The sequence below is a fragment of the Paroedura picta genome, chromosome 16 (assembly GCF_049243985.1).
Source record: "Paroedura picta isolate Pp20150507F chromosome 16, Ppicta_v3.0, whole genome shotgun sequence".
NCBI classification, from domain to species: domain Eukaryota; kingdom Metazoa; phylum Chordata; class Lepidosauria; order Squamata; family Gekkonidae; genus Paroedura; species Paroedura picta.
This window is the reverse complement of record NC_135384.1, coordinates 9,958,850-9,979,250: the sequence shown is the minus strand read 5'-3', so window position 1 is coordinate 9,979,250 and position 20,401 is coordinate 9,958,850. Positions and strand designations below refer to the sequence as shown.

At 43.3% G+C, this 20,401-nt stretch overlaps 1 protein-coding gene across 1 annotated transcript in view; it reads right to left on the bottom strand.

Annotated features, from left to right (window-relative positions):
• Window positions 1–7,304: 7,304 nt before the first annotated feature.
• LOC143825137 (serine protease 27-like) overlaps window positions 7,305–20,401 on the bottom strand; it is a 44,572-nt gene continuing 31,475 nt past the window's right edge. The window contains exons 3-7 of the mRNA XM_077313161.1: window positions 12,708–12,734; window positions 11,891–12,056; window positions 11,506–11,777; window positions 9,967–10,136; window positions 7,305–8,004 (exon numbers count right to left, since the gene is read on the bottom strand). Coding sequence (XP_077169276.1) covers window positions 7,693–8,004; window positions 9,967–10,136; window positions 11,506–11,777; window positions 11,891–12,056; window positions 12,708–12,734 — 947 coding nt within the window. The 3' untranslated portion in view covers window positions 7,305–7,692. The remainder of the gene's footprint in view (window positions 8,005–9,966; window positions 10,137–11,505; window positions 11,778–11,890; window positions 12,057–12,707; window positions 12,735–20,401) is intronic.

Here is a 20,401-nt window from a genome sequence, read left to right as displayed (position 1 = left end):
GAGGGGGAGACAATAGAGGTGGGGAAGATGTCGATTTCTGAACTGGAGACTTTGTGCCAGACAGGAGGCTGGCGTTTGAGCCGGGAGCCGGGACAGGTTGCTCTGCCTCTTCCTGGTTCTGCAGGAGAGCATTTGACCCAGTGTACTTTGTCTGCCCCAGATTTTTGCTCTTGCACAGGAGCCAGGGCAGCAAAATTCCCAGTGCGGAAACGGACCTCATTTTCCGCTTATTATCTGCTATTATCTGCTATCTGCTATTATTACTGCAAATTCATGTAACATGATCATGATTGCAAAAACAATTTATGGGGAGGGAGGAGAGGCAGATTATTTGTCAGAGTTGATACATCAACACTTGAGCTGGGAGTGAAAAAGGAAGCCAATTTGAATCCCAAGCTTCCTCATTGGAAAGTCATGAATTCCTTCCCAGGGGAGGGGGGGAATCATGTTTTCCAAGGAATCACGTGAATCTGCTCCTTAGAAGCCAAATTTTTGTGTGAAAGGTTTGTCATTCTGCAGAACATGAAGGAGGCCACTGCAACATTTTTCACAGCTGTGGAAACCCTCTCTGTAATTTGATTCCACAAGCCACTGACCGTAATGAAGCTGCTCTAACAGTCCACCTAGAGGGACAAAATTGTCTCAGATTTATATGCTCTGCTGCGGGAAGTATTTAAATATCAGGGTTCTGGAGGAGGAGGGATGTCCCCTTTGAAACTGTACCACACCATTTTAGGTAACTGCTAAATGAAGAGCATGAAGATGCACATTCCTTGCCCGTGTTCTCTCTGGGCTACACACAGGGCAAAAGGAAATGCTTTAAAAGTCTCTGAACTGCACTCTCCCAACTTGTTCATGCAGATGTGTGTTCTCGTTGCTGTAGAAAGATGGCACCCACGGTTTTCCTTTTAAACGTTTATTTAATTTTGGATTTTTCGTCTGCCCTTCCCCGTAGGCCCAGGGCAGGTAATATCCGAATAAAATCAATACAGGCTTAAAACCTGTTTACCTCGACACCTCAATTAATATCTAACAGAAAGGAGGGTGGGCAGAACAGTCATCTAAGAAATGAAATCCAAATATGTTGCAACATTTAGGGAGGCCAGCTAAATTCAGAGGTCATCTAGGCCTCAGCTATAGGCCTGGCGGAAGAGCTCCATCTTGCAGGCACTGCGGAAACGTTTAAGATCTGCCAGGTTTCTTCAACAGAAGAATGTTTAGTTTTTAAGATGAAATGGAAATTGCTGGAAAGCCCTGCAGCTAGCCCCATATTGAACAGAACTTTCCCGGCCCCAGGGAAGCGCGCCTAGCCTCAACCAGGGCCAGGGCTTTTTCGGTCCTGGCCCCTACCTGGTGGAACGAGCTCCCGGGTGAGCTGCGGGCTCTGCGGGATCTTTCAACATTCTGCAGGCCCTGCAAGACGGACCTCTTCCACCAGGTCTATGGTTGAGGCTGGGGACGGCGAGGTAGACCGACGCCCTCCTTCTCCATCTCACTAGTAGTGGGGGTTTGGGAGCGGGTTTTCCGCCATGTGGGGTTTCTATGTTTTAATGGGTGTTTTAATGGGGATTTTGTAAGATGTTGTAACCTGTCAAGAGCCTGCTAGGAAGTGGCGGGGAATAAATCGAAATAATAATTATTATTATTATTAATGATGATGATGATGATGATAAAAGTTTGGGGCTGGATATTAGTGATTTTTAAGCTTTGATTTTATTGCGCTTCTGTTAGTTTCATACTTAATGGATTTGATAGGCTGTTGTTAGCCACCCTGAGCCTGGCTGAGGTTGAAACAGCTCCCCACCACCATGAAAACAAAATACTGTCCTCAATCAAGACATCCCATAGCAAAAACAACAACAGCAGCAAGCAAGCAAGCAAGCAAAGCTATTTAAACAAGAAAACAGAGACACTGCCCTTCCCCAATGTTCCGTTTCAAAAATGTAGCGTAATGACGACATAACCGAAAAGTAAAATAAAATAGGCTCTCGCTTTCTCCCTAAATCAGCCAGATTCAAATTGGAGCCAAGCAAGTCAGTCGAGCCCAAGAGAGGCCTTACGGTCTCTTGCTACATGGAAAATGGGTGGGGCTATTTCCTGGAGTATGGATTTTGCTGCACAGGGTAAGTCAAGGGTGGCCAAACTTGCTTTGTGTAAGAGCCAGCCACATAGAATGAACTTCAGATGTTTGAGAGCCACAAGACGTGAACAAGTATGCACATGTTTTTTTAATCGCAGTTTGCACATTTTGTTACAGTCCCTGTGTTCCTTCTCGATCACCCAAGATTCCCTTGCTTCAGCCTGGTCAGATGTTTTCTTCTCTCTCCATGGACAAACCAACCAGTGATGCCATGTAGTCCAAAATAGATGCCTTTTCCTGGTTTCCTCTGGGGTGAAGCTATGGCAAACATGGAAGGCTTTATTTCCTGCGGAATGGGTCTTTTGCCTATGGTTACTGCAGGAGGGTAGGGCAGTCCTGTGCCCCATCTATCATTGTAACTGAGTCCCTCTGGTGATTTCGTTAATATAACTTGGCACCGGTTTGTCCAGGGGAGCGGCTGAGCCCTCCTGGCAAAACCAGAGGGGGGGGAGCCCCTCAGCCCCCCAAAACCTTTATGCCCTTGAAGTGGGGTATAAAAACCAACACTTCTTCTTCAGTTTGGCTCCAGAGTTGGAATGGAGAGCAGGGGGGGTTCAGCTTTCCTTCTAGCGCCATTTTCCGCAAGCCGTAATGGCTGTGGGTGGACCTGTTTGCCTTACCATTAGAGTTGCCAGCTCCGTATTGGGAAATATCTGCTGATTTTGGGGGTGGAGCCTGAGGAGGGAGGGGACGGGCCTCAGCAGGCTGTAAGGCCATAGAGGCCACCCTCCAAAGAAGCCACTGTCTCCAGGTGAACGTATATTGGTCATCTAGAGATCAATTGTTTAGGGAGAGACATCAAGGCCCCCTCTTGAGGCTGGCAACTCTACTCACCATTGGCTCCACATTCTGCAGTTGATGTGCAGCTCTGGTGTCAGGAAAGCTTTGAGTCGAGACTTGGGAGAGTAGAATCTGGGAGGAGGAAGATGTTCAGGGGAGATGTGGTGTCAGCGCCTGCCCTAGACAATTGCCATTTCCTCTAGAGGAACCGTGTCTAGATGTCAGTTATAATGCTGCCACAACTCCAGGTCCCACCTTGAAGCTGGTAAGCTTGACACCACTGCCGACTCTCAAGCCCCTCTGCTATATGTCTACTTGGGTCCCATGACCCAGAAATAACCTTGACTCAGATCAGTAAGGACTACGGGAGAGAAATGAACAGAGGGGAAATCTGCACACAGGAGCCCAGGGGGAAACTGCAACCATCAGCATGTTCTGCTGACACCTCACCCCTCCTGTGGATTTATGGCATGTTTTTACTCTGTGAGCTGCCTTGAGCAGATCACAGAGGAGGCAGCACACACATCTTGCCAGACAATAAATCTCCTGCATAAATAATATCATGTCAGTGCTACCTCCATCCACGACACACACCAGTCCTAAAGCCAGGCGTCAAAACTGACCACCAGCTTCAGGATGGGCATGGAAGTTGCCGTGCCAAACATAAGGCAGGCTGTCTCAACCAGGGTTCTGTAAAAAGACGCACATGAGATAGACTCTCAGCACAGAATTAAACAATAGCAAAGAGTGGTGACCCTCGGCACATATCCTAGGAGGTGGGCTCCAAAAAGGATCAAACTTATATATATTGGTTGGAGCCATAATTTGCCGATCCCATTCAACCACTCAGCTACATAATTTAATATAGATATTTTATATAGAGTGTATCATCACAGTTCTGACCACGCGTTTGGTCTGATGTGCTGTTAGTTCTGTATAGTTTTTTATGACGTTTGTATTCTGTTTTTAATTGGGCACTATAATAAATAGTCAACAAGTTTTACATTATTTTATTGTACAGCCTGAATAGCTAACTGCATCATTATTTTTGCTCCAGTGCAGCAAACAATCTGAGTCAAGCTTCCAGACTGAGCAAGGAAACTACCTCTCCTTCTATGTATCTCAAATGAGAAGGGTATAATTCCACTCCGGGACTGGTAGAAGCCCCTCTGGAACGCACTGGTCCTTCTCCCCTTTCGCACTCACTCGATGGCCTTTGCTAAAAGGGAAGTCAATAATGCTAAAGCATTTGAACTGACCTTTTCCTGCATCCAGGTAGCAGGAATGTTTCAATGAGCTTTAATAGATTGATATTAATATTAACTGCATTACTGTTTGATTTTATGTCACTATTATTTTGTTGTTAAGCACCCGGAGCTGGCTTGCCAGGAGGGGCAGCATATAAATCTTCTAATCTAAATGATAGATAAAATCAATAGATTTGTATTGCTTTCAAAAGGACCTGGCCGGATATTGTCAGCTGCAAAGCTTCAATGTTCCTCCATCTGTTACTAAGCTAGTTCTGTCAAGATCACTGATAAGGCCCGGGATCAGAGGTCACAGAAGACCTCCAGCCATTTCTTCTGTGTCTCGGCGACAAGCAAGCCCTTTGGGTATGGAAAGTTCTCCAGCGATTGACGCCACATCATTTTTGCAAGCCCGCTTATCTGGGATTGGAAATTTGCGCTCCAGGCTTTGATCAAGCACACTTCCCTCTTGCAAATGTCTCCTCTTATCTTAATTGGCAATAACTTTGTTTAGGAAATTTCCTTGCCAAAGCGAAGCTGAAATGAAAGCCAAGAAAAGGAGGCGGTAGACAAGGTGCTGAAGAGCTTGGGAGGCTGATCTGCCTTAATACCTGCGGAGAATCATAGGCCTAGGCAGGGGTTTATTCATCTGTGAGTGAATGGAGATCCCTACCCCTTTGAGAGCTGTGTGTGCACCATGGTGGAGCATAGCCCATGAGCACAGCCAGAGGCCAAGTGGTTCTTCTCCTTTTACAAAGAAAATGTGGATGGTTTTTAAGAACAAATCTGACCCTAAAGCAGGGGTGGCCAAACTCAAGCTCTCCAGATGACCATGGACTACAATTCCCATGAGTGCAGAATGGGAACTGTAGCTCATGGACATCTGGAGAGCCACAGTTTGTCCACCCCTGCACTAAAGTGTGGCAAGCTACCATTAAGAGCAGGCTTCTCTGCCTAGTGATCTGCAGAAGGGAAATACAGCCTACCATCTATAGTTGCCTGCTCCAGGTTGGAAAATTCCTGGAGAATTGTGGGTGGAGCATGGAGGAGGTGAGGTTCAAGATGAGGAGGAGCCTCAGCAGAGAACCATGACAGTCCACCTTCCAGAACAGCAGTTTACTGATCTCTACAACCTGAAGATCAGTCAGATTGTTGGAAGAGCCAAGGTCTGCAGTATGCATGATTGAGCAGACTAGGAACAGTGTCCTGCAGGAGGCATCAGAGGAGATGTCCAATTCAGCTACACTAGGGACTTCCTGGTATTTTTCAATATGTGTCCTGATTGGCTCATTTGGAGACTTCCTGCTCCTTTAAGCACTTTTCCTCCCTGCTTGCCTGCAGAACAGAATGAACTACAGAAGAGGGCAGACAGTTAGGAATTTCTCTCTCTCTCTCTTTTGGTACAAAGTTGTTTCTCTGCACCATAAAATCATTTTATTGTCTTCAGCTCCATGGTGCTGCTCCATGGTGCCTTGCAGGTTTGAACTCTGCCCAGAAGAATTCTGTGAGACCTCCCGCCAGTGTGGTGTAGTGGCTCACAGCGATGACTTCTAATCTGGCGAGACAGGTTTGATTCCCCGCTTCTCATCGCATTGGTGGGCTCATCGCAGTTGTGATAGTGCTGTTCTCACAGAGCAGTTTCTGTCAGAGCTCTCTCAGCCCCACCAACATCACAGGGTATCTGTTGTGGGATGAGGAAGGGAAGGTGATTGGAAGCCGCTTGGAGATTTCTTCAGGCAGTGAAAAGCTGGGTATAATAACCAACTCTACTTCTTCTACCTGGGAGTGGGCAATCCTAGTGTATTGCTATTGAGTCCACCCTGCAAAACAGCCATTTTCTCGAAGGAAACTGATCTCTGTACTCTACAGCCCTACAAAACAACAAATGTATGATGTCTCCATCAAGGTTTTTTTTATATATCTCTTTTTCTGTTCAGGGCCTGTTGACTCACATCACCCACTTCCGCAGAGAAATGTGTAGTTTTTTTTGCAAATAAATGTCCTTTTCCCCATCTTCCCAAGCAATCGAAAGATAATGCACATCTCTCAACCAGAACAACAAAACTTTATTTCCTAATCCCCTCCTTAAAACGTGCAAGATATGTTCAGCAAAAACAGAGGTTCAGATCGAAAAGGAAACCTATTTTAAATTCCCAAACAAAGAAGGACTGTGGTTCAGTGGCAAAGCATCTGCTTTGTGTGCCAAAAGTCCCAGGTTCAGTCCCTGGCATCTCCAGTTAAAAGGTTCAAGTAGCAAGTCATGTGAAAAAATCTCAGCCTGAGACCCTGGAAAAGCCTTTCTCAACTTTTTTACCCTTAAGAAACCCCTGAAATATTCTTCAGGCTTTGAGAAGCCCCAAAAGTGGTGCAATCATGCAGAATATGGTAGGGAAGCATAGCTGCGTCCAAGCCCACCAAAGGCCCCTCCCCTTCCCAACCCCCTACAGGCTCATCATTGGCCATTTTGGAAGAGTGGGGCCAGCCATATATGGTCATATCACCTGATAAAAGTTTAACAAATTTTTAAAAAATATAAAAAAATAACACCCACCTATTCAGGAAACCCTTCCAGGTCTGTCATGAAACCCTGGTTGAGAAACCCTGCCCTGGAGAGCAGCCGCTACTCAGAGTAGACAATACTGGCCTTGCTAGGCCAAAGTCTGACTTGGAATTAGGCGTCTGCATGTATTCAAATGGTTAACTGATTCTTCAAGCAGCTGCATTGTGAAAATGTCAGATCATCATAATATGCATTTCTAATATCTTACGTATTATGTTTGTAGTCCCTCTAACCCCCAGGACCGAATAAGGACGCAAGAGTCTTATCTCACTACAATTGCTAAGTTTCTGTCTCTCGGCATTCCTTCACTTCTTTGAACAAATCAATTCCATTTTGCATTGTACATTTGCTTCCTGCCTCACCCCTTCAGACTGGGATACAGGAAACAATGGATGTCCATTCTTACTTGCGTCTGACTAAGGGAGCTTTGGTTTTTGAAAGTTCATCCCACCACAAATGTTGGTCAACAGGTTTCTGCTGGATATGAATTGGTGTTGGTGAGGATTCTGACAACGTTCGAATACCAGCATTCATTTTGCAGTGGGAAGGCTTGCCTGCTAGTTAAGCAGTAGTGTTGTGGGGTTTTTTTTAATTAATACGGAGAAATTTGAAAAAGAACTTGCAAAAATCCTCACCTCTCCCACCATTTCTACCCAATTTAAGATCCTCCTCCGAGGCAGAAGGATATTCATCATTTGAATTAGTTGGCTTGTACTGCGGCTAAGTTCTTGAAATGTCTCCTGAAACAAATAGCAACTATTTTAAAAGGAATTTCCACCAACACATAGAAAGAAAAATCTTTTTTTTTTCTTGTAAAGAGACAACGAAAACCCAGGTTGTTTGCTACTGTTGTGGCTTATGCTTCACTAGGACAAATTCAGTCCAGCAGAGGGTCAACAATGACTTAAACAGCGTTCTATAAGTGGATGGTTATGAAAACAAGGAAACTTTCCCTTGTCTTTTGGTTACATAAGAATCAGTAGACACACCAATAAGATCAAAATGTTGGCAATGAGGGAGGAAGCATGGCCGGTTAAGTGAACTCTGGCACCCTTTTGGCCTCTGGAAATGGCTTGCCAATCCCGTAATTCATGGCCATTCGGGTCTTTGACAAACTTGATGTCCGGGATGTGGCTGTGGATCCAGTTTTGATAGTACGTAAGTCGACTGTACACACCAGGGCGGTTCTTGATAGCACATCCTTCTCCCCAGCTGACAATGCCGGCCAAGACCCAGGAATGACCAACAAAACACACCATGGGACCTCCGGAATCACCCTGGGAACCAAGACAATTAAAATCAGTAAAAACAAAACACTGTTGGAATAGACAATGTCTGGTGTACAGATGAGAAGAGATGAGAAGATGAGAAGAGAAGGAGACCCTGAAGGGGGCAGCAAGAAGGCTGTTAGATAGGTCAGAGAGTTCAGGACCTTTCCTATTAAGTGTGCTTTTTTGTCTGTCCTTAGATTGCTCCTCTTAGGGCAATATCCTGCTTCATCTCAAAAGATTTAGTCTCTCTCTTTTTAGGTAGCTATGTAGAGCAGATGCCTGTCCCTATATCTCCCTGCACTATCACAGTATGTAGTTCCATAAATAAATTTTCTTCTTTATCCTAAAATACAGCGTATGATTTATGATTCTATGATTCTATGATGTATAAAGAGAGGACTCTTAAACCTTCCCCCAGCGTGGCCGAACTGTGGCTCTCCAGATGTCCATGGACTACAGTTCCCATGAGCCCCTGCTAGCATAGTGTTGGCAAGGGCTCGTGGTAATTGTAGTCCATGGACATCTGGAGAGCCACAGTTCAGCCATCCCTGGCCCTACACAGTTTCCCTGAAACCGTCCCAGGTTTCCAAATTAATATGGAGCACATAAGCATATTTCCCCAGCTGAGGAAAAAGTGACCCATAGGTTCTTCTCGCACACTGCGGTTCTGATCCTAATTGGGCCTGCATATGTTTGGGAATTACGTAAGTTCTGAGCATGGAACTCTCAGGTTGGATGACCAATGTTGGAAGCCAGGCTCTCCATGACTAAACTGTTAAATTTTTAAAACAGAGTTATCCTATTGGCCATGAGTCAACAGGTGTGCTAGAAACATTTTGGAGTAACATTCAAGGAATGATTGGGTGTGAAGATGAGAAGGTTGAATCCAGCCAGCTTTTCCATTGGTGAGGAGGGGTCTCCTTTGACCACAAAATTGCCTCTACTGATGTTCGTGAGATCTGTATAGACAAATTGAGTCTATAATAAGGGGAGGAAATGGGTGAGATTGAGTGAAAGAGAACAAGCTGGATGCAAACCTTAACCTAATATATTTCTGTTGTACCTAACTTCTGGGAACTTCTGGGTTGCTAAATTCTGTAAAGATCAAACAATACCAGATGCTAAGATTTGGTGTTCAAATTACAGGATCTGACTGTAATGGAGAAAAAGAACAAGGTATTAGTGGAACGAAGAAAATCCAACAGAAAGAATATGGATAGTTAAATGGGTCTGAAAATGAAGCGAGCTTGACAGCCAAAACCTTTGATCCATTAAAATAACAACTTATCCTTGAAAATGAACGGGCAGCAATTTCCTGTGAGCTATTATATGACTGCAATTTTTCCAAAAACCTATTTGACATGGTGGCTTCTAGACAAAATTTCATCCAATAACAAATGTAAAGAACAAACGCTTAAAACAATGCCATCTATTCATACTTGTTTCATTTAAAATCCACAGATTTCCCCCTTTCCGCAAAGTGGTGACCACACATACCAGTGCATTATGAGCAGAGCACCCTCGTACTATATGTGGCTTCAGGCTTCTAGTGATCACAGATCCAATGTCAGAAAAGATCTTTTCTCTATCACCCATCCTAGCAGAACAGAGGTGGGTTCAGGAGTTCAGGAGAGCCAAACTAAAGTTATTTTTTCACATATGGCACTTTATGGACTTCAGTGCCCTCCTACTGGGGTGGTGGGTAGTGGTCATTGGTTTAGGGGGCTCTAAAAAGAAACACGGTGCTAATAGAGTCATGATAACCAAACTGAACTGATTCAGAAATGGAATCCTGAAAGCTATTGCTTTTGTGCTCTGCTTGTGAGCTTCCAGGAAACAGCCAGCTAGTCACTCGGGGGAAATGGATGCTGGACTAATGTGATTTCAGTTTTAGATCCATCAAGATTCTCCAGTTTTACGCTATACTTTTGCCTGCCCCTTAATTAGCAAAAGCTGTGACCCTCTCACCTTGCAGGCATCTCTCCGGCCCTCAGCAAACCCAGCACAGATCATGTCGTCTTTGATCATCCGTGGGGTCAGGCCATCGCCCATGTTGGTTTGGTAGAGTTTGCTGCACGTCTTGGAGTCAATGATGGGCACCTGCAACTTCTGGAGGGTTCGTGGGGAGGGAAGGTCAACTGCAATGACAACACCACATATCATTGAGCTGGAGAGTCCTGAAGCTCTCCCTGTGGATTGGTGAATCCTAAAGCTCTCCCTGTGAATTAGTGCATTGGTGCTGTTTTTAATAACATTTAATTTAATCTGTAATTGTTTTGATGCATTTTAATCCACGTCTTGAAATGCCCGGAGCCCTAGGGGAGTAGGGCAGTATAAACATCGACTAATAAATAAAAATGAATTGCAGGAGACTGGGCGAACAAGCTGGTTGGATCCTGCCCAGACCTTTGGTCTGTTCCCACAGGGCTCTTCTGATGTACTTACAATATCCCCGTTCTGCCACGTATTTGTCCCCGTCTCTCCGCTTCACTTCCCTTTCCCCATGACTTCAGAGACCCTGGAGAGCCATGGCCTGTCAGAGCAGATGGTTCTAATACTGACAAAATACTTAAGCTATTCCAGATTGCAGAGTGCCCAGTGGCTGGCAGGGAACCCAGCTGATGGCTAAAGCCCTTGATCTCTCTTCCTTCTACTGAGCCATTAAAAAAAAAAGCTACTTATTTTTAACGCAAGTCATAAATCTAGGAGTTTTAATAGGTTGTAGGCCACAGGCATTTCCTTTTACAGGGGAGTGGTTTTATTAGCGGTTTATTCCATTTGGGGACTTCTAATCCTCCCTCAGCCACAGGGAAAGATGGAATAGCGCAGTTTTAGGAAAGAAATTCTGTAAAGAAATGGCTGGCAGGCATCTTTGGGGACAACTACAACACGGGGAGCGGTCTCTTGACAAAGCTCTCCCCTACCTGCGAGCTGAAGGCCGGTGTTATATGAATAGAGTTTAACTTTGAGTTGGATGAATATTGAAATATTGGAAACTCGCTAGGATAATTGTCACAATCATAGGAGGAAACAACCACTGATGAAAATTCAACATTGAAAACGGCAAAAAACTAGAGTCCACCTCGGTGGCTCCATTAATCATTAAAATAGAGACAAGAGACATTTTGATGTTGGATTCAATATCTTATTGATATTGATGAATATTATACTGTATACAGATTTTGATAGCCTGGGACAGGCTCTCTGTCTCTGTCTCTCTCTCTGTCTCTCTCTGTCTCTGTCTCTGTCTCTGTCTCTGTCTCTCTGTCTCTCTCTCTCTCTCTTAGACCTTTCCTAGTTCAGCAGTGGAATAGGCTGCCTAAGGAGGTGGTGAGCTCCCCCTCACTGGCAGTCTTCAAGCAAAGGTTGGATACACACTTTTCTTGGATGCTTGAGGATGCTTTGGGCTGATCCTGTGTTGAGCAGGGGGTTGGACTAGATGGCCTGTATGGCCCCTTCCAACTCTATGATTCTATGATTCTATGATTCTATGATTCTATGTCCTACCTGAATTGCGCAAGTTGCCCCAGCCAGTGACCCAGCACAGTTTGCCTGGCGGGAATATCACAGAGGCATCCGGTAGGCAGATGGGCAAGATCAAATCTGAATAGCGGACCCTCTTTGACAGCTTCACGAGGGCAATGTCGCCGCTGGTCGTCTGGCCGGCATACGTTGGGTTGACGATGACCTGCTTCACCTCCAAGCAACATGCCTGGGGACCAGGATTGGACAGCTGGTTCACTCCCAGGAGGACGCGATACTTGGACAGATCCCTAAACCTAGAAACAGGACGGCAAGCATGGGGCAGGGTTCAGAGACGTTCTTAGGGTGGGAGACGGCAGGGTTGGGAAGGAGGTCCTCCGCCCAGATTTTCCAGCCCCCATCTACTCACTGATAGAAGCAGTGTGCTGCAGTTACAACCCACTGTTCCGAGATGAGGGACCCCCCACACACGTGCCTTTTGTTCAGCTGCAAGCTGATCTGCCAGGGGAACTCGCCCGGCACTGTGTCCTGTCCCTTCACAATCCGGTTGAGACTGATGGGGGGCTGTCCACAGGCTGCAAGGGAGAGAAGAGTCTCATTGGAGGGCTCTGACTTGAGGGTTCTGAGTAGTGCACTGAGTCAGGTCAAACACGTTCAGGCCATCTTTTTGCCTGGAATTTATGCTTCACTCAGACGAAGCCATTATTCACATGCCCATTGTCCTTAGAATGGTAGGATAGAAGGCAACTCCATGGCAAGTATTCATGCAGAGATGGGATGAGCAGCCTCCTCTGAAAGCAGGTCGTTCATCTGGGTTTCTGGACCAGGAGCAAGTGGATGTGCTGATTGCACCTGATGCAAAAATGACCCCCCCACACACTCACACATAGAGAGAGACATGGCCAGAGCAGCAAATCATGCAGAGATGAAAGATAACCACCCAAGGGCTACATTAATTAGAGGAGGTAAGGCTAGAGCAGAGATTTAACCAGAGATGCGGTGGACAGCCTCTTCTGTAAGGGTTTTAGAAGCTTAAATTAATATATTTCTTGCAGCAGATGCTTTGGGAATTGCCAGATGAAGATAACAGGAACAGTATGTCCAAATGGAATGAAATTAATGCAGAAAGGCAGAAGATGTCCTCCTTAGAAACTCAGCCACCAGCCCGCAATCTTAGATAGTTGTAGACAGAATATATGCTAGATTTCCAACAAATATGCACTCACATCTGGATGCCTGATTCTCGTGCACACCTGCAACACAAGAAGACACAAATAAGAGATGATCCAGGAAACCAATAAAAGTTACAGGAACAAAGAGACGCAGATTTATATTCCTAACCATATGGCATTCCCAGTGGGGACCTAGTCATTACAGGCAGGTGCTCTTGTTCCCAGAACTTCATCTAGAGAAAGTCAAAGGTGTCCCTCCCAAAAACTCAGCACTAAAAGCCAACCACATGCCCAAATCGCTGGACCATTGGAAGGCTGTTTTTAACTTCCAAGACTCATCGATAACATATAGGGAGCTGGAAAAATTTCAGTGAAAGCAGTACAAAGGGCTTCATCATTCAAAGGAAAATGTAATTGTTTTTTTCTTCATGAACAAGTGGGCTGTCCATGCATAAAAGGGGAAGTTGAAGCGAAATGGGGAAGAAGTTCAACCATTCTAATAGATGAGCTTCACCAATCTCAGTATGTTTGAAAACTGGGCAGAAGGCAAGAAAAGAAGAGTAGGTAAGTATCCAAACAAGGAGCTTGTCTAGAGGAAATTAATATTTTCTTCTACCTTTTTCCCATGCTTGAATCCTGGGTTGAACCAGAAGCCTTTTGAACTTCTTTTCGGAGTGGCCAGCCCAGACCCATATCTTACTTGGCTTTCCATCAGGGGCCGCAATTATCCAAGATTAAGGAACAGGAAGGCAGGGTGCCTGGCTCTGGGAAAATGCAACCGTGCCTGAGGTGGGGCAGCTAAGCTGGCTCCCAGCCCAACCCGTCGCTTCATCCCAACCCACATAGATCCATGCCTTCCTGTCATCAGTCCCCAGTAGGAGACAATAAACTGGTATGGCCCAGAATTCGCCACCGTCTGGCACATCGATCTCGCCTCATCTCTCTTGATCACATCAGCTCAGTTGGCCTCTCTGCCATGGCATCACACTTTCCGTTCCAGACCAAGGCCCAGAGTTCTGAAGACAGTCTCCCTCTTCAGACCTCATTGAGCGAAGCCGTCATTTACTTTCCCCCACCCACCTGCCAACGCCCTGAAACCCAATTATAACATCATCAGAATCAACTCAAGAAACTATTACGGCGCCTCTTTTATCGACATTAATGACCTTTCCATGCCGGCACTCGTCTGGCACAGGCTCTTCAAGATGATATCGCTACCCTGGTTAGTACAGTGAGAAAAAGAGGAGGTGAAATGGCACAACCCCGGAGCAACACATTTCCCCTGAGGTGCCGTGTTCCACAGCAGTCAGAGGCCCTGTTACCGCTCACAAGCAAGTCGGAGGGAGAGAGGGAGGGAGGATTTGATCTAAGTGGATGGACACAGAACTAGCTTAGTGTGGTGGTTAAAAGCAGTGGTTTCTAATCCGGTGAGCCGGATTTGATTCCCCGCTATTTCACATGCACCCTGATCATATATTTGGTTTATCATGGTTTTCCGCAACAAATCCCAAGGTTTTATGATAGGGCTGAATTCTCAGTCAGAATCCTTAGCCTTTCTGTTTCTGCTAAAAAAAATTACTTCAAAAAAATCCCCAGGATTCCACAAAGACAGGTCATTTTAGTCTGTGATGTAGACTTGGCTTTATGTTCCTTTGAAATGTTGTGTGCTTCTCTGTCCCTTGGCTGTTTTTAAAATGTTGAGTGGGTCACCTACCATAAGGTTACATGGGATGGGGCCTGTCCTGAAGAGATAGGGTGGTGTCTGCCACTTCAGAGTGGATGTTTGGGATGCCATTTTGAATACTTCCCCATGAAATAAACTCCTGGAAACAGTAAGCTGGCCCATCAAGGAGAACGATTCCAGGTCATCCTTGGTTGGCTGTCAAGAAAAGCCAGGGTTTCAAAAAACCCTGGTTGAGAAAGCCTGAGCTAAAATCTTGCATTTAGAAAGGGGCACAAATAAACTCTGGGTTGAATCTGGCTAGATTTTTGGCTGGCAAAAAAGGAAGGAAGGGGACCATAACCATGTGGGATGGGGAGCGGAGGAGGAGGAGAACTGAGTAATATTGACCTAAAATGATGGCTGGATAAATCCCTCTGGTTCAAGAACATAAGCAAAGGATCACCTATTCCTCCAAGTTTCAATGGAAGAGTCTAAGAGCATCTAATAACAATCCGCTGCAATTAGGATCCACAGGAGCATCAAAGCTCCTTCAAGTGCTACTGATTTAAATCACTACAAAACCACAACCACACAGAAATAATCTACTGAGATCAAAGGCAAAGCAGGAAAACGAGAACTTGAAGGCAGTTGGTTAAAAAAAAAAAAAAGCGCACAGAGAGAGGCAGAGTGATTTAATGTCTGGAGGAACGTCTCTGAAAAATGTATCCTGCAGGAGTGTTAGAAACAAGCTAGCAAGAATATTGGCTGAGCCCGACTTCAACGCGGAGGCCAAGAACTTGTAAAATGAATCGACCTTCAAGGAAAAGTTAAAAGGAAGGAAGGTGGGCCGGGAAATATCCTGGCAGAAGCACAATGGAAAGTTATCTGCAGGTGAAGAGAGAGGTCGGCAGGGTTCGTGGGACCGCTCGCGCAGAGAGTCTGCCAGAAAACGGGGAAACTTAGCAAACTCACAAGAACTTGGCCCGACTCTTTGCTGGAGCCGAAAGACAAACATTCTCTGCTGTGATTTCAAAATTGGAACCATCTGGTGGAGATCTGGGAGGATGAGGTAATGAGGGTTTCAAGGCACAGCTGGTTGAAATTTGTCCACCATGTTCGCGGAAACGTTCAGCTGGTGTGGAGAAGGGAGCGCAGACAGGAATTCGTCCCGAGGTTGGCTAAGGTTTGTCGAAAACAATCAACATGTCTCCTCGTGGGTTCCTAGGCTTATTCGAGTCCCCCTGACTCTGATAGGGACCATAGATTGTAAAATAAAACACTAACCATTGAAACAATTCTCTTCTGGAGTCCCAAACTTGAGCAGACAAATTCTGAAGAAATGGATCTAGCTGGTAACTTGACGTCTGGCAGATACTGGTTGTACGTCAGTTTGTTGTTTGTCATCACTTGCTAGCTTTACAGAAATGCCACATATGTTTTGGTGCCCCTGTGTTCTACTTGTAGTCACACTGCATGATGGATTTGGAGTTTTAAGGCTACCTAAAACACTCGATTTATGTCTGTGTGTTCCCCGCACCAAAGGATTAAAGGCATGTAAAAATGTGATGCTTATGGATTCCAGCATAATCCTTAATTATTTAGTAACTGCTATTGAATTAAGTTATTCAATTAAGCAAGTTATGTTTCTTCATTCCAGTGTAATTCTTAATTAATTAAGGACAAAATAATTAGGAATAAATTAAGAATTATGCTGGAATTAATTACAGTATTTGCTGGCGTATAAGACTACTTTCCCCCCCTGAAAAACATGCCTCCAAGTGGGGGGGTCGTCCTATACGCCGGGTGCACTTTAGTTGGGATAGACATAGCTGCCCATAGTGGCCCATAGTATTGTAATGTATATAGATTTTGAGTGGAAATGTTGGGGGGTCGTCTTATACGCCCAGTCGTCTTATACGCAAATACGATAACATAAGTTGTTCTAGTAAATCCTGTGTCACACCATTAATTAATTAATTCAAATAGTTATGCCCTTTCTATTAATAAATTGCAAGTTAACTCTAAAATAACATAGCAAGTCACAAATTTCCCCCCATCCCAGATGTGTACCATTCATAGCCCACCAAAAGGAGATTAATCAACAGCAGGACATATTGCAGAATGTCCACTAAAACTGATAAGGATCTGAAACAAAAGAACCATTATATTTAACCCAACTTCTTTACCCTCCAGCATCTTTACAGATGAATTAGAAATATGCTGGTAACACCCCTCAGTTCTCACACAATGTATCACTGCGTGACTTAAATATCAATAAGGGCTCCACTCCACTTTCTCTATTCTGTAGTCATTTTCTTTACAATATCCTGTTGTCCACCAGGTTAAAACCTTAGGACGGTGTCTGCTTTTTGCAGTAAAGATCAAACTAGAAAAGCATAGATGCGTTCATGAGGTGATCAGTGATGCGTGAAACAACACTGAACAGTACTTTAGTATTCACACGCATGCATTGATGTTAGAGGCAACATTTTTTGTTCTCAGCTCTGAAATCGAACTGGCATTCCCAATGGCACCTTTAAGGCCAACCAAGTTTTATTCAAGGAGTTAGCTTTTGTTTGCATGCATACTTCCTCAGACAGAGGAATTAAACAGAAACCCTCAGAGTACCTATATAAGGAAAGAGTAAATTAACAGTAAATTAGTAGACAGCATCATGAAGATATCCAACAAATACGCAGCATCATGAAGATGTTTAGCACAATCAAGTGCCTTGCTAGAATAATTAACTGAATTGACTAATTTGCTGCTAATTTACTCTCTCCTTATATATGCCCTGTGATGATTTCTATTTCATTGTCTGAGGAACTGTGCATGCAGACATAAGCTCACACCTTGAATAAAACCTCATTGCTCTTAACAATGCCAATGGACTCAAATTTTAGTTCTGCTACTTCAAATCAACATGGCTCCCCACCTGAATCTGGGATTCACACTAGCATTTCGACTGAATCCCTGAAGAATGAGAAGCATACCAACTCACACGAAAGAAGAAACCCAGACATAAAAATCAGGATGCAATTTCACAAAAACAAGGAATCGGAAAATGGGATGCATCCCCAGTCAATTGGGACCCTTGGAACGGATGAAATTCTATTTATTTGTAAATCCTGGCAATATCACCTTAAAAGAAGGCTACTTGCAATTGTTTTCAGACCTAGCGTACGTATCTCCTTCTGGCGGTAATACCGGATTCCCTCCTAGCTTATTTCCATAGCGTGGATGCCACTCCAACAGCCGCCGGCTCCTAATTAGAGGGAAGCAATGTAGCAATCCTACGGAAAAAGATTCCCAGTGATAACAAAGATCCTGCCATTTGATTAGGAACACTGATCCAACTTACTTCTCCCAAGCGGTTCCCACAGATTTTCCCTATCAGCGGCACCAAAGTTCTTATCGCTAGGTATTTGTATAAATAGTGAGCAAGCACAAAGCCTTCATTTAGAATCCCATAACGCAATCTTTCCCGGGAAAATGATCTGACCCAGTTTTTATAGCACGTATTGACGTATAATTTGGCCAGAATGTTAATAGAGTTAGCAAGTCTATAGTTAGTCAAATAGCAAAGTCCCGTACCCTTTTTTTTCAAAAGGTATCACAACACTTGCATTCCACTCCAAGGGTGCTGAGCTTGTAGAATTAATAATGTCAAAGAATGTAGTAGTAACAGGTATTTACCAGTCTAGATGATTCTTAAAAACTTCACCAGGGGTGTCATTATCTCTGGGAGCTTTTTTTTTTTTTTTGAAAGCTTTACAATTAGTCCTTCTCTTTCCACTGGTGCCTACTGGATAGGGCATGTTACATCACTGATAATTAAACAAAGACTCTCTCCCAATGCCCACCCCAAATTACAAATTATTTATGAAAAGCATATGAGAGAGAAGAAGAAATAAAATTCAGTAAATAACACTTGTTCACAGTACTATACGAGTACTTGTATAGTTCTGTTATTATAAATAAGTGTAAATACACAAATCCTTTAAAGAATATAATTCAATGATGAATGTAGAATACAAATTCTTCACCACAAGAATGGCAGAAAGTTTAAGAAAATGCATCCCAAATTTAATACATGATAATCAAACAGGTTTTGAGCCAAAAAGGTACATGAAAGAAAATGTACGATTTATGATAGATGCAATTAAATTCACGAATAATACAAAAAGAAAGCAGCATTTTTCTTTTTGGATGCATAGAAAGCATTTGATAATATAACATGGCATTTTATACTTCAGTCCATACTTCAGAATATGGACTGAGACCCAGAATTCTGGAAGTAGATGCAAAATATATACTTGAACCAGCAAGCCAAGTTAAAGGGGAAGCTAACAGAAGCAATTTGAATTTTAAAAAGGAATATACCAGAGCTGTTCCTTGTCACTTCTATTATTTATCCTAGTGGCAGAGACTTTAACTCCATAGATTAGACAAGACACAAGATTCAAAGCATAACAAAAACTGGATGACAAAATTTAAAATGAAAAATTATGCAGACTACATGGTTTTAACAGTTTTGGATCCATAACAATTGTTACAGTATGTAATAGAGCATACTGAAGAATTTGGATTCCTTTCAGGACATAAAATTAATAGGAAGAAGACATAAATGATAATAAAATTCCTACTGAAACCAGAAAAAGAAAATATTATAAAGAGAACAGAATGCGCAGTAGCCACCAATATCTGGAACTGGACAAAGCTGTTATCTTTTTAAAAACAATGATCAGAAGACCTGGGAACTGATACAAACAGACAAAAGTAATAATATTATGGCTGTGTAGAATTCAAGCAATAAAAATAAATGTAATGCCAAAATTAATTTTCTGTTCCAAATGCTACCTATACATATAGAAGAAAGAATATTGGCAGAGTGGCAAAGAGATTAAAAATGTATCTGGAATGGCAAGAAACCAAGAATAAGTTTTAAAACACTCCAGGTTGAGAAAAAGAGAAGGTTAGCAGTTCCAAATATAAAATTATACGATTAAGCAAATCCAAGAAAAAAATAGTAGAATCAGTAGATCTAGATGGTTTACACAATTATTTATGCATAAACAAATCAACCAAAACAATTATAACACAAAGACTCATTCAATTACAGATGAACTTTTGAGGATATGGTTCACACATCAGAACATATTAAGTCCTCCGAAGTCTCAACTCATGTTCCTAACAGAAGCTTGTCATAAGGATATAAGAAATAAAAGTGTTTTTTAACATATGGTCATATGTTAAATGGTCAGGGAAAACTCAAGTTATAGAAAGATATTACAGAGGAAGGAATCAACATTCAACATCTACTATATTATCAATCAGTTTCAAGATTAAAAAATCATCAACTTGGAAAATGAAGCTTTAAGAGAGTTGACTGAGTTCATACAGCTTTGTTGTCCTCTTATTTTGCATCCATTTTTATCTTGTGTGTGTGTGTGTGTGTATATATATATATATATATATATATACATACACACATACACATACACATACACATATATATGAATATGTTCCAAATCCCAGCACAAAGTTCAAAGTCAGAAGGAAGGAAGGAAGGTTAGCACCAGCATAGCTCTAAAGGAGTAAGGTCCCTCCCTCTACCCCTCCTTTCCCCCAAAAAAATCCGTATATGAAACAAAATGTTGGGAATTTCAACAGAGCAGAGCCAGTGCTGATGGATGTTTATAGATCACTGTGAGACTGCTTGGCTGGAGTCAAACTAATAGAGTCATTAGGAACAGGATGAACAATAAAACTGCCAGTATGATAACGTCTTTATATAAGGTTATGTTGCAACTCTGTTGGAAATGCTGTCTGCAGTTATTATCAACCCCATGGGAAAGGCTGTCAAAGAAAAGGTGCATATCAAGGTCAGGCTAAAGGCCTAACTAGCCACTGCATATCTAGTAAGAGCCGTTCAGAAAAAAACTCCGGGTTTTCTTGACACACAACTACTACGGTATCGTCGAGATATGTCTTGACTGATCCAAAAGTTGGAGCACCTTTCCTTCCTGAAAAAAATATTACTAAGTGGGAGATGTGATAGAGTTTCTGAAATGTTGCGTGGCAG